The sequence below is a fragment of the Pogona vitticeps genome, chromosome 4, assembly GCF_051106095.1.
Source record: "Pogona vitticeps strain Pit_001003342236 chromosome 4, PviZW2.1, whole genome shotgun sequence".
Taxonomy (NCBI): domain Eukaryota; kingdom Metazoa; phylum Chordata; class Lepidosauria; order Squamata; family Agamidae; genus Pogona; species Pogona vitticeps.
In genome coordinates, this window is record NC_135786.1 from 210,703,758 (window position 1) to 210,718,284 (window position 14,527).

At 40.6% G+C, this 14,527-nt stretch overlaps 1 protein-coding gene across 3 annotated transcripts in view; it reads right to left on the reverse strand.

The window, feature by feature from the left end:
• Positions 1–14,527, reverse strand: part of PIP4P2 (phosphatidylinositol-4,5-bisphosphate 4-phosphatase 2) — a 65,673-nt gene that overhangs the window by 28,862 nt on the left and 22,284 nt on the right. The window contains exons 2-4 of one of the 3 annotated variants that reach the window (XM_072999102.2): positions 3,913–4,006; positions 584–732; positions 340–406 (exon numbers count right to left, since the gene is read on the reverse strand). In XM_072999102.2, the coding sequence (XP_072855203.2) occupies positions 340–406; positions 584–618 (102 nt within the window). In that variant the 5' untranslated portion in view covers positions 619–732; positions 3,913–4,006. The remainder of the gene's footprint in view (positions 1–339; positions 407–583; positions 733–3,912; positions 4,007–14,527) is intronic. The other 2 variants (XM_072999101.2, XM_072999100.2) reach the window with 2 other exon arrangements.

A 14,527-nucleotide genomic window follows, 5' to 3' on the forward strand; every position in this document is an offset into this window, starting at 1 on the left:
GATTTTGGGATCTAGAGCCTTTTAAAAAGGCAATTTTTCTAGGTTTCCCCTTAAGATGACAGTTGCAATGTGTGTTTGTTTTTGGAGGAACATCTTTAAAATAATGACCTGGGAAAGCTTTATAAGCTGCATCTACTGGTGGGGAACAGAGTAGTCCTTCAGAGTAGGCCTTTCAGCATGCAGCATTTGGAGAGAATTACAGATAGAGAATGTAATCATTCAGGATCTGATTAGCCCACAGAAGCAAGCAGCTTTGTGAACGAAGTGGATGCATGGTCTGGAATGCAAACTTTCCACATGCTTGTTTTCAGATATAAAAAGTACAGAACAAATGCTAACCTCTCCAACTGGTTTAATTAATGATGGTCTCACACGAGGAGCAATATGGCTAATTCCTGTTTGATTCCTGGAAGCTTAAACAACAGGAGCATCATCTTATTGTTTCTTCCAACAAGAGAGCTAACAGTGATTCCTCCCTTACAGTGATCTTTATAACTGTATATGAGACTGTGACTGCCAACCATCACATTCGTTTTCAAAACAGAAACATGTTAGAGAGAAAAAAGCTCATAAAGCCATTTACCGTAGCTTCGTTGCACTCTGTGCATTTGACCACATGCTGGTGAAGCTTCCCTTCCAAATTGATTAGTGATTGGCACACACGGCAGTTTATTACAGGAACACCACTGGCATCTGGGCTGGCAATGGCGGTATAAGGTGGCGGAAGTTCTGCTGCAAAATCAGATGAAAAGTAATGTATATCAAAATACTGTATGTAAATGGATTGAAAGTACAACAGTAATAAATAGGGAGCAGGTTATAGATGTCCTGAAAGGATACAAATTATTTACTGTTTAGTCTGTTGTTACCTTCTGTCAGCTTGCATCCAGTCTATAGTGACCCTAAAAGGGTGTGCAAGGTATGTGAAATGTTTAAGGACTGGTTTTACCATTACCACCCACTGTTGAGTTTCCATGGCCATTTAGGGATTTAAACACGTTTCCTGAGTTCTAGTCACTCTATCTGCTATAGTACATTGATGTAGATTGCAAAATAAATATGGGCAAAACATCACAGGGCCATTTACACAGTGAACAGGCAATTAGCCTGCCTCTCCAAGATAAAAATGAGAACACTCTGACCAAGGCAGAGACTTCCCCAGAATTCTAGAGTCATTCCTCAATCTGCTTCATTTAATGTTATCCTTTTTTGGGCCTCTAATCAACCCCTTCAAAAGGTAATGTGAAAAGTATCATACAAAATAGGGCTGCAGAGGGTGATACAGTGGTGCCTCGCTTAACGGGCACCCCGTTTAACGACGAATCCGCATAGCGATGGCTTTTTTGCGATCGCTTTTGCGATCGCATTGCGATGTTGCCTAAGGGGAAAGGCATCCGGACCCCCCTACCCTGCCCTTGCTGCCGGGAGCTGCGCTGCGCCCGCCTATCCCAGCCATGCTTGGACTCCCGGGAGTCCAAGCATGGCTGGAAAACCAGGTGTGGCGCGGCTCCCGGCGCCGGCGGCGGGTCTGGATGCCTTCCAGTGCTTCGCCTGGAAGGCATCCGGACACCCCTTACCCTGCCGCCGCCGCCACTGAGAGCCTTCCGAGCTCTCAAAGGGCTTTCTCCAATGTCGGGGGGGAAAGCCCTTTGAGAGCTTGGAAGGCAAATGTCGACGGTCAGTGGTGGCTTTGGGGTCCTTCTGAAGCCACCGCCGACATTTTTCCCCAGCTGAGTGGCGGGGCTCCCGCTGAGCTGGGCAAAAATGCCCCTTCCGAAGGGGAATGCCGGCGGTGGCTTCAGAAGGACCGCGGGGGAGCCCTCCCCCGCGGTCCTCCCAAAGGCCCCATTTTCGGTCAGCTAATTGGCGGTTCCAAAATGGCCGCCCGCTGTGTTGCCTTGCTTTAGAGGCACCGGAAATGGCTGCCCCTATGGAGGATTTCTGCTTAGCGGTGAGTTTCCCCCCATAGGAATGGATTAAACAGGGTTTAATGCGTTCCTATGGGGTTTTTTTGCCCTGTATAGCGACGAATCCGGATAGCAACGATTTATCCGGAACAGATTATCGTCGCTATGTGGGACACCACTATATATTGGATTCACTCATTTGTTAATAAGAATAAATCCTTGACTTGATCGGGTTCCAGTTCTGGTAGGATATGGTAGCAGCATTTATCTTTGCTCTTCCGCTCTTTGTTTTTATCTAACTCCCCTTTTTATATAGAGTTTATAGCTCAATAGTTTTATCTAACTCCTTTCCACATAGTTTTTACATTATTTTTGATATAGAGTTATTTAGCCAAGCTTATTATTTATTTTTACATCTCTGACTGTGTTTTTGCGCCCATGAGTCCTGGGTACTACCTGGAAGTTGCTGTAAGAATTCCAAAGACTCCAGCCTTTTAATCAAGAAATATTTTTACTAACCCAAAAAGGAAAAGAGACACCAGCTGAACAGTCTACCCCTGGATTGTACTGAACTCCCTGCTCAAATGGAGACATTTCTAAAACATAGGAAAGGGTAGTTAAACAACAGCTGGGAGACAAACACGTGAATTGGCAGGAAAACAACAGGAACAAGGGAAGGGCCTCCCAAGAAGACTACAGAGAGTACAAACAAAAACCACAACGGGGGAAGAAAACAGGGAGTTATACCCTACTAGTTCCTACTTGGATTGGTCTTTGGACCTTAAAGGAAATCTAAACTGTTACAAAGAAGAATTTGGCTGTTAATTTGGCTAGTGAACTGTTTCCTACAGAAAATATGACACCTGGTCCCATGTTAATGGAACCCTCTGATAAGACTAATCTGTCAGGAATTGAAGAAGCAACCATCAATATTAACTCCAGATGGAGGGAATATAACTAAAGAATTTCCAATACAAATTCTGACACCAGGTAGATATTGTTCAGTATTTGAAAGCTGGCTTCTGTACTTAACAGAGGATATACAGCATATGAAATCCTTCCTAAATGAATTTAACAAACTTTTAACTAGATGTGGGTATTCACCTTTGTATATGAATACAAATATTCCCACACAGCTGGACTTAATGAGGGGCCAGTCCCTGCACTCATGTGTTTGGTGGTGGCGGCAGCCTTGCTCATCCTTCCAATCACTCCTGGAGCTCTGCTCTCTTCCTGCTCGCCTGCACACTCTGGGCAGTGGGAGGGAGGACAAGTCTCCCTGCATGGCTGCTGAGTCGCTAGCCAAGCAGGAAGACAGCAGAGCTCCAGGAGTGACTGGAAGGATAAGCGAGGCCACCACTGCTGGACACATAAGTGGACGGGCCAGCACCTGCCTTGTTAAGTCCAGCTGTGCGTAGATACTAGTATTTGTATACAAATATGAATACCTCCATCTTTTAATTATCCTGGTGGATATCTGTAAAAAGCTGTCGCTAAAATCCAATATAGAGGGCACCAACAGTAGACCTAGTGCAGAGAGAGCTACCACTACTTCTGTGGCCTGTAAAAAGGAATGTTAAAAAAAAGTTACTAAAAGGGGTATCACAAATAATAAGAAAAGCAAAAATGTTTAAAAATCCTTTAAAAACTCAATATAAAAACATGCAGTTCAATAAGTTCTTTAAATTACTGGATAGAAGCTGAGCACAGCAAAGTGTTAATCATACTGAGAAGCCAACTGTAAATAAAAAAATCATACCCAGAAGAATATGTTCACCTCTCTGGCAAAGCAGAGAGGCCTCTGCTTTGCCAGAGAGGCCCATGCCTCACAGAAACCTAGAACCTTAAAGGACAGGATCATAACAGATCATGGCTGGAAACTAGTCTTGAACAGACAAAAGCTAACAAGGCTAAATATTCCTAAGCCAGCGGGGTTTACACCATGATACAAGGATAAATTGTACTTCCTAAATCTTTTAGAAACTCCTTTTTCCGGAGCTTTTACCTTAGCTGTCCTGTTATCTGTGGAGTATTTATATTTCAATAGTCCCCATGCTCATGCAGTGATCACATTCACAAAAGGGAATCCAGCTGAATGGCTGTATGGACGTAAAGACACAATGACTGAGATGGACATATCTGTAGTAAAAGTTTTTAATAACTGCTGCACCCTCTGCCACTGGAGCTTTGTACCTCAGATTATGCTAAAAGCCCTCAAGTGAAAGAAAACTATAGCACTAATTTAATTGATCTGGACACTACTGAGACTATTGGGGGAAATTTCCACCAAATGGTATGGAGTTGGTAGAGAATGATCCACAGCTGCCAATGGAGAGGGCGAAAGAACCCACAGAACCCTTGGAATCTGATGAGAAAAACCTCTTAGATCCCTTCCATGCTTTACTTTATGAAGTACAAAATGACATAATTATCAGATTTGAGCTTTTAAAGGGCCACCTGATAAAAATAAGGGCAAGGAAGGGTGGATTAAATTACGACAAGAAACTCCAGAGGGACACCAAACACTCAGAAACAATAGAGCAATGGAGTAAGTCTAAGAACGAGGAAGCTGCTGATTCAGAATCTCAGAGCAGAAAGACATATATTTATTTTATTTATTTATTTGATTTATACCCCGCCTATCTGGGCTACCAGATACGTTGCAATGTCAGCCACGTGAGAGAAGAAATCCTCTACTGAGCAAGACTACCCTAGAGAATATTTTCAGTGATGACACCCCCTACTTTAAAATCTGCAATAACTGTTTCTTATTAGGCCATAGAAAAAAGAACCTGATATAAGAGAAACAGGCTCTTCTGAAAGGAATCTAGAGCCTCAGAGTGGGAAGATACGTACTACGTGACATCAGGTCATAGTCGAATTAAATCCCCTGTTGAATAAACTTGCTCCAAAAGGAGTTCCTAGTGAAGTGACCCCAACTCCAAAAACAGAAATTATGACTTTATCTACCTGGACCTAAATGAGAGAACTGGACAAGTTGGAAATCAGCTCCCCTGAGAAGGTGAGCTGCTCATTTAACCCTGCCTTTCCTGTGGTGTCTAATGTAAACAGGTGGAGCCCATCAACAGAGCTGATTGAACCTGCAGAGGAAGATACAGTTTCTGTTGAGCCATCTAGGGGGAAAGACCAGGTTCCAGAAAGAAGCCAAGCCTCATCTAGTGAGAGAGCAGTAGCCTACTGCTCTGATGTAGAGACTCAAGGGAACAATTTTCCAACTTCCTGGCATGCCTACCTAATGTGGACAAAACAAGTAATTTTCTCAGAGTGATACCCTCCTCAACTCTGCTGCAGGAAAGAAAATATTCACCTCAGATCCATCTGCCTCTGAATGACCCTTAATCCATCAACAAGCCCTCTCGCTGACATTTCTTTCCTGGAACACTGCAGGCTGCCAAAGGAAGGCTGCAGGCCCCTCTTTTCAAAAGTTTACCAGGGAATATGATATAGTATTTTCCCAGGAGACCTGGGAGAGGGAAGAGTTGGAGCTGGATGGTTTTGTAAGTTATTTATTAAAAGCTAATCCCAACTCCAGACTAAGGCATTCTAATAGAAGGGAGGTCTTGGGATCCTGGTTTCAACTAAGCTTCGAGCAAGCACATCAGCTTAGTTCCATTACCCAATACAGTGGTGCCCCGTATAGCGAGGTTAATCCGTTCCGGATTAACCTTCGCTATACGAAAACATCGCTGTGCGGGTAAGGAAAGCCTATTGGAATGCATTAAACTTAGTCCAAACTTACCCCTCCAGCGATGTTTTCGCGTCCAGCTGATCGGCGGCTCCAAAATGGCCGCCAGATGACCCGAAATGCCCCCCCGCAGCGTTTTCGCGACCTCCGTAAGCAAGGGGAGGGCACAAAAACACTGATAGGGGCCATTTCGGGTCATGCGGCCGCCATTGAAATCATTTTATTTACTCTTTTCTGCCTTGTGTATAAGGTTCTCATTTCACTATATATATTTAGCTACTGCCTGTTGATTCAGTCCATTTATAAAATAAGTCCCGTCTTTCTGTTGCCCTTTGCAAGGATTGGTCTTTCATAACTTCTGATAAGATGTCAATTTCGGCTATTTCCCGTATCTTTTCAATAAGATCTTCTTGTTCCGGCACCGTCGTACTTTTCCAATTTCTAGCATACATAATTCTGGCTGTTGTAATAATATATATAACTATATGTTCCTTTGACTTACCTGTGTTATCGGGTATCATGCTTAATAGAAACAATTCTGGAATTAGTGGTACTTTACAAAGCAAAATTTGTTGTAACATAACATGTACTCTTTTCCAATATTTTTTCGCTACCCCACACGACCACCACATATGATAATAACTTCCCGTTTGTGTTTCACATTTCCAACACTTATCTGATACATCAGTATACATCTTTGACAGTTTTTCTGGGGTCATATGCCACCTATAGAACATCTAATAAGAACATAACTATTAATAACGTCTGGGCTACTATTGATAATAACTCTGTAGAACACCTTGAATCCTTATATCCTAAGGCAATATTCATTATTGCAGGAGATTTCAGTGCCGCCTAGAGTGGTCAAAATGACTAGATAGGCGGGGTATAAATACAATTAATAATAATAATAATAATAATAATAATAATAATAATAATAATAATAATAATAATAATAATAATAATAATAATGATGATGATGATGATGATGATGATGATGATGATGATGATGATGATGAAAGTTTATATACCCATTTTTATCAGGTATTGGATTCAGATGATTATATATTGGGGAAAGTTGTCGAAAATCCAAAGATAAAATGCAGTTATGCAAAGTATTGCTTTGCTCAGTTCACAAGGAGAGATCTCCTAATATTAAACGGTTCTGTGAAGGGGGATTTTTTTTAGTATTAATAAAATACATCCTTTCCTCTACTTTCCACTTAAAAATGGTAGGTAGGAAGCATATGGTCTTGAGAGAACTTAAGGCATGAAACAAAAAACTGCACAATCTCTTTCTTATTCTCTCATAAACCTTAATTAATTGTGTGTTGCTGACTGCCACGTAATAGTGACCCTTGCCAAGAGTTCATAGTTATAAAGTACTCAGAAGTGTTGTACCAGTCATTTCTAGTGGCATCTGCCTTAGTAACTCTGTGATCTGGGTTTCACTTCCCCACTGTGTGGGCTAACTACACGGTTCCAGACCACTCCCAGAGGGGACCCCTGGCTTCACAGCTGAATATTCGAACTCACTTGAGTTATCCAGTCACCTCTTGGAAACCTTACAATAGATTTAATACAGTGGAGTCTCCTCTTACGAATGGCTCCACTTACGTATTTTTCAATGTACGTACTTCTCCAGCCACAAGATTTCCAATCAACTTGCGGCCGGAGAATTGACCTACCGACCAGAAGGGGGAGGTGGGGAAAGCACCAAATTCAAATTTGGCGCTTTCCCCGCCTCCCCCTTCCAGTCTGTAGACTGCTAATCTGCCTCTGGATACCTTCCAGGGCTTCTTTGCCGCCATGGGTAGGACACCTGTGGCCTTTCAAATGTTGATGAAATGCAACTTGCAGCTTTTCTATCCAGTGGCTCAGCTGTCAGGTCAGAGATTCTGACACCTGAATATCTCCCTAAGAGACCTACATAACTGTATAGACCTCTACGGAAAAAAAATCAGAAGCCTGTGTTCAACACAGCTGGCATTTTATCCCTGTAAAGGTTTAATTCCAGATAACTCCCCCCAACCAAAAAAATCATTGACAAGCATATCAAAATTCATCTGAGTATCAAGGTATATATCTGGCAACATCACCTTGTCTAATTCTACAAGCTTTATTTTACATTGCTTCTACATTTACTAAACACAAAATACTTGAAAAAAATAACAATGTAATATGTATTGAAAATATTACAGTTATGAAAACAAATGCTTAAAATAAATTGCCATCTGAAATTCTTACAGCTGTGAGAAGTCGCAAACAAAAATACATCCAAAATAAAACTTAAGTTATATGCAGGAATGAAATCAAGTCATAATTAGGTTTCAAAATTTCAATAGCTTCCATTTAAATAACTTATTTTAAAATAAGAGAAAATTTATCTCTAAAATGCCAGATCTTAAGAATAAAACTGTATTAAAGAAAATATTATCTTAGCCTCTAAACATATTAAGAAACCACACAAAATAATTCTAAATGCTGACCCAGCCAAATTAATTTCAATCTATGGAGGAAAATTCATGTTGATCATCTGCTGCTTTGCTGCTACTTGAATGTTGTTGGTAATCAGTGTGTGTGATGTAGCATGAAGTCTTGGTATCTTGATGACTTGAGTGCCTCTGAGTGGCTTGTCTTATCTCCCTATACTTATAATTTGTTCAGTTATCCACACACACTCAATCTGTAAATAATTTCTTTTCCAGGGGTCTGGAGCTTCAAAAGTTTAGTATTCCAAGAATAATTTTAAAATAGGAAATTGTATTGTTCCAAAAGTCCTTGTAATCTCAGGGATCTATAATTTATATCTGGCAAACGGCTATTATGCTGATAACATTATTGTTATGACTAACGTTTTTTGCAGAGCTTAGAGTAATAATGCTCTAATATGCCACTGAGAATTTGATGCACTAGGATACTGTCACCCTAAAATGGCAAACTATTGTGAACTCAAAATTATAATCATAGAAAGGTTGCACTATAGATCTTAAAAATGCCTTCTCCATATTGATATGTTACAAGACAAACATGTTAATTGTAACATAAACATATGTTCAGCTGTCAGGAATGTTAACTGTTCAGTGACTTTGCTGGAGAGCTGGCTAATTGTTTGGAACAACTCTAGCAAACTATTCTTCAAACTCAAAGGTACCAACATGAATTTGACCCAACTCCAGGAGGCAGTGGAAGACATGAGGTCCTGACATGCTCTGGTCCATGGGGTTACAAAGAGTCGGACACGACTAAACAACAACATCAACAACAATGTATAAAGTAAAAGGGGTTTATTTAACCATTTTTCAAGACATTTTGAGAGAAATGTTATAAATCCTAAGATTTTTTTGAAGTAACAGAATGAAAAACAATGAGTAACATAACCACATAGAAATCAGTAGGCATCCTTCAATCTCAAGAGACTATGGAAACATGATCTGAATGGAGGTCTTGGAACAGCGTCTAGTGTGGCTGAGAAGGCCAGTTCGAGAGTGACAATCCCTTCCACACTGAAGACAAATACAATCTGTCCCCTGTCCAGCTTCCTGATTTTGCTGGTTTTGAGACTGCTTCTTTGCCTCAGCCTGCTGAACAAGTGTCTCTTCAAATTGGGAGAGGCCATGATGCAACGCCTGCCTCCAGGCTGAACGCTCAAATGTCAGCGTTTCCCATTCTGTTGAGGTCCATTCCTAAGGCCTTCAGATCCCACTTGCAGATATCCTTGTATTGCAGCTGTGGTCTCCCTCTGGGGCACTTTTTTGCATTAATTCTCCATACAGGAGATCTTCTGGAATCCAACTGTTAGCCATTCTCATGACTTGGGGTTTCATCATAGTTGGAAAAGTGAGAAATCTCTGGTTCAAATATAAATTCAGCTGCACAGTCAATAAGAGCTATTAGACATGTTACTGTAAGCTCACCATCAATAATTTAAGATATACAGATGATACCATCCTAGTGGCAGAAAGCAGCAATAACTTGGAAATATTTGTTTTATGTTATTTATTTATTTCATTTAAATTAATTATAAGCTGCCTTTCTCCCCATAGGAGATCCAAGGCAGCTCACAAGAGATAAAACAATAGATTTAAAAATACTTCATAAATATAATATTTAAAAAACAATTAAACATATATTGAGATTTTAAAAATTAAGTTTAAAAACAATTCAAAAACATTTAAAAACCTCTAAGTTAAAAACCAGCATTCCTGAGATACTGTTTAAAAGCCTGCCTGAAGAGGAAGATCTTTGCCGTATGATGGAAGGACAAGAGGGAGGGGGCTAACCTGACTTCTCGGGTAAGAGATATTTTAAGGAGTGGTTTTACCACTTCCATTCCCCCAGTAAGTTTCCATGACCAAGTGGAAATTTGAACCCTGTTTTCCAGACGCTTAGTCCATCACTATCCAGTGGATAGTATCCTCTACATCGGGGGTTCCCAACCTTTTTAACCCCACGTGGGAGGTCTGTCTCCATGGTTGGGGCCATGGACTGGCACTGGGCCGCAGACTTGGGGTTGAGGACCTCTACAGTTGAATGTTAAGAAGACAAAATCATGACTACAGAAGAATTACAATGAAGAAATATACTGTGATTCAATCATCAACATCAATGCAGGCAAGAAATCTTAAACTGTTTTGGAGACTGCTTATTCATAGGGTCACCATAAGTTGGAGGCAACTTGACAGCACATAACAACAACATAAAGATATGTGTGTGTATTTGTACATATATACAATATCTCTTTTGTTAACAATGAGCTTAAGGCAGTGCACGGCTATTTTCTTCCTCATTTTGTTTTCCTCACAATAACTGTATGAAGTTACTATAAAACTGGGAAAAATATTTAAAAATAACTGTATAAAATGTCAAACTAAGAGAATGAATGTATCTGGTCCAAGAACATTTGGTTTGTTTAATCACTGTATCTTACTAGCTTTGTGCATATATCTATGCCCTGAACACTTGACATATGCTACAGAAATGCTTAATAGTAAACATTATCATTACTCAAGCCATCAGCCTAAGGTATATGAATAAATATATCCATGCATTTCTGAGTATGTTGATGCATTTAGTAATTGGATAACTCAGTGACTTAGGTATCTGGCTGTTGAGCCAGAGGCTGGGAGTTTTATTCTCCACTGTGCCTTCTTGACAGGGGCTGGACTCAGTGCTCCATCCAGTCCCTTCCAGCTTTGCAGTTCTAAGAATTCTGTTAGTTTGTTTCAAATTGTCAGGATCTGGCACGTGGATCAGGCCCTTTGTAGCAGCTCCTGGGCCACTCATGAGACTCGCCTGAAGAGAAGGCCTATTTAAGGAGTGGTTCTCCCTCCCAGAACTTGCCTTAGTCACGACCAACTGCACAGTGAGTGTTGTGGGACTTGATAACTCTATGCCAGGGGCATAGAGTATCAGAATTAAAATATAGCAAAGAGTCAACAATAAAGCATATACAGTAACTAATATAGGGAAATACTGTATACCCAAAGAAGCAAACTCATGTGGCTGAGAGGGTTCTAAGATTCAGACTGCTACTACAAAGTTATGCAGTACCCCAGCAGACTTTATGTACAGGTGCTACAAGGATAAGCAGAGAAAAGAACAGGATCTTTCCCTAAACCTCTCTCACACTCACACTGTTTTACACGTACGAAGGGCGGGTAGACGGAGCCACCAACGTGTGGAGAAAATATTCCCAGTAGATTAAGGATGACAAAGATTACCTCTTCTTAGGTCTTGTTAGACTGGAACTGGGCAGCATTAGATCTCCAGCTAGAACCATGTAATTGAATTTTTGGGAAATAATCCCAAGAGAGAACAGAATGAGGTCGTAGGCCAGAAACCAGGAATTCATGAGTGCAACACAGGCTAGCAGGATTCTGTGATTAAGGCTGCAACTACACTGCAGTTTGATTCTATTTCAGCTCACAGTTAGTGATCACACAAGGGCAGGAGATTAATTCAAAGCCAGCATCCACATATGGATACAGTTAGATCCATTTTTCAGCCCACAGCCAGCTTCTCTCCCTCCCTTTGTTCCCACCTCTGCTAATCCTTTTATGCTTTGCTGTCAAGCCATTCAATTTTTAAAAGATTGAATAGTGTTAGGGGAAAGACAGCAGCTTCCCAAAGTTCTTCATAACATATACAGAAACGCACATATTACAGAAACATATGTAGCCTTCTATATGTCATCAGGATTTCTTTTATCTCATAGCAATATTTTATTTTTTGTTTTCCTACATGGTGAGTTTCCTGCAGTCCCTAAACATCACATCCCAACTGTTTATGTTACCCACTGATTCCCGCACTCCTTTTGCATTAGGAAACAATGGGGAAAGTCCATTTGAATCATTATGCCTTGAAAAGGGTAGAAGTCTGTAGCAGCAGAGGAAAACTTCAGCATGGGGAGCAAGAAGAGCCAGACTGATTAAAGTTTTATGCCATATGATCCTTTTTTTAAAAAAAAAAATCTGTTTAATACTGTAACTAGAGCAAATCTCACAGTGTTTGACTATGTAGTCATGGCCTAAATCCTGGATTCTGGGGGGCTAAGGCAGGGATCAGCAGAAGGCAGGTTCAGAAGTAGACACAGCAAAAAGATTTATCCCAGAACATTCCCCCAGAAATTTCATCCCTGAACAACTAATATGGCTTCCATGTGTCTTTTTATATGGCTTTATTTATTTATTTATTTATTTATTTATTTATTTATTTATTTATTTATTTATTTATTTATTTAACTGATATGCCGCCCACACTACCCAAAGGTCTCTGGGCGGCTTACAGCATTTAAAATACAATAAAAAGGCAAAATAAAAGGGCAAAATAATTAAAATGCAATTAGTATATTCTAAAAATTGCCATCAGACCTACAGCTGATATTATTTCAGTTAAAAAGCCATTTGGAACAGGAAGGTTTTGACCTGGCACCGAAATGTCATCAGCGTTGGCGCCAGACGAATCTCAGTTGGGAGGGCATTCCATAGTCTGGGGGCAGCTGCCGAAAAGGCCCTTTCTCTACAAGCCCTCCCTCTTACCTCCTTAAGGGATGGCTCTTTCAAGAGGGCCCCCTGGTTAGATCTTAACTGCCAGGGAGGTTCATATGGAAGGAGGCGGTCCTTCAGGTATCCAGGGCCCAAGCCGTTTAGGGCTTTATATGTCAAAACTAGCACTTTGAATTGGGCCCAGGCAGCAACTGGTAACCAATGTAAATTAAACAGAATCGGCTTGATGTGATCTCTAGCAGCTCCACCACTCACCAGCCGTGCAGCTCGATTCTAGACCAGTTGCAGTCGCCGGTCAGGGTGACTAAAGTGATCTTGCCCCGTTGTTAGTAATGTGTCCAGTTAACCTGTTCTGCCCTTATCTTAATCTTACCCATCTGGCAAATTCAGGGTGGATGGAAACAGAATGGGCTACTTGACTACATAAGAAGATGAGCAAAGTCTGTTTATTTAAAATGCAGACCAGTCTAGGATGTTTGCTTTCCCAGACATCCAGACAATCTTTGCATACAAAAAGACAAGAAGGAAATCCAATCTACAGTGGACCCTCGACTTACAGACGGCTCAATTTACAGACTTTTCAAGTTACAGACATCTCTGGCCACAAAATTTAGGTTTGACTTGCAGCCTGAGAATCGCCCTACAGATCAGAAAAAAACCAAAATGGAACAAAAATGGCCGGCTACGGGATTAATCAATTTTCAATGCATTGTAGGTCAATGGAGACTCGACCCACAGACTTTTCAACCTGCAGCCAGCATTCCAATACGGATTAATTCCATAAGTAGAGGGCCCACTGTATATGGTCTTTTCTGCAGGGGATTTTTTTTTTATGAGATGACTCTTTGGCTGGGGCATTCTTATTTTATATATAAGTCTAAAAGATGTCTCCTCTTGGGGGGTGGGCTCTCTTGAGAGCAGAGGTCATTTCTTTTCAGACACTCTGTTTAATCTATACTTGCCATTGACCAGACAGGTTTTCCAGTTAGAAATTCTGTGGCGTACAGATGTTCTGTCAAAAATGAGATTCTGTAGGGGTGTTGTACAAACCTGGCCAGTTGGTAATGCAGGCCAAACCTAAAAAAATTCACTGAATGAAACTGCAGACTGTAAGCCTTCCATGTTGCTTCAAAATTCCTTACGGGTTTAATGATAAATATTTAATGATAAATATTCATTGCTACTAATACTATTGAACTGACCAAAGAAAATTGTAAGAGAACGGGGAACAGAATTTTAAAAAAAGTACAACATAAGAACTTTAAGAAAGAAGACATTCTCAGCATGAGTAGACTTCACTGAGTCATCCTGCAGATGATAGTAGGGGATTATTACAATTGCATACTCCAGTCCTAAGGGGAGGAAGTGCAAAGTATTTTCATACATAATTAAATTGATCAACTCTAGCAGTATCTCGGGGAAATAATACAATTTGTGGATGTTATTTCTTTATAAATATATGATAATAGGCAAAGGCAAGCGAAATTGCCATGTGTGGTTTTCTACCAATGTGTCAAGGAAACACAATTTCTGACTTTTGAATAGATTGGTTTGATTTTTAAAAAACAAATGGGTACAATGGGCACCCTTTGTTAACTTCCTAGCATTTATTTTTCTTCCAGGCTGTGGATATTTTAGCACAATTAATGCCAATCTGCCTTATTCAGGCTGTTGGTCCAAGTACTTTCTACTGTCAGATCTTTCCCATCCCATCCCACTAGGACTTTTTAAACTGGAAAGTTTAGGGATTTAACCTGGGATTGTGTATGCAAAGTATGTCATGGCACCAAGTTATAACCTCTGCCTCTTGGGGAGGAAGCAGTTTTTTCAAGAATCTAAATTCTCTATGACATCCTCCAAGTACAGAAAATAACCTTTTGGGAGACATCAAAAGCAACCCATATCCA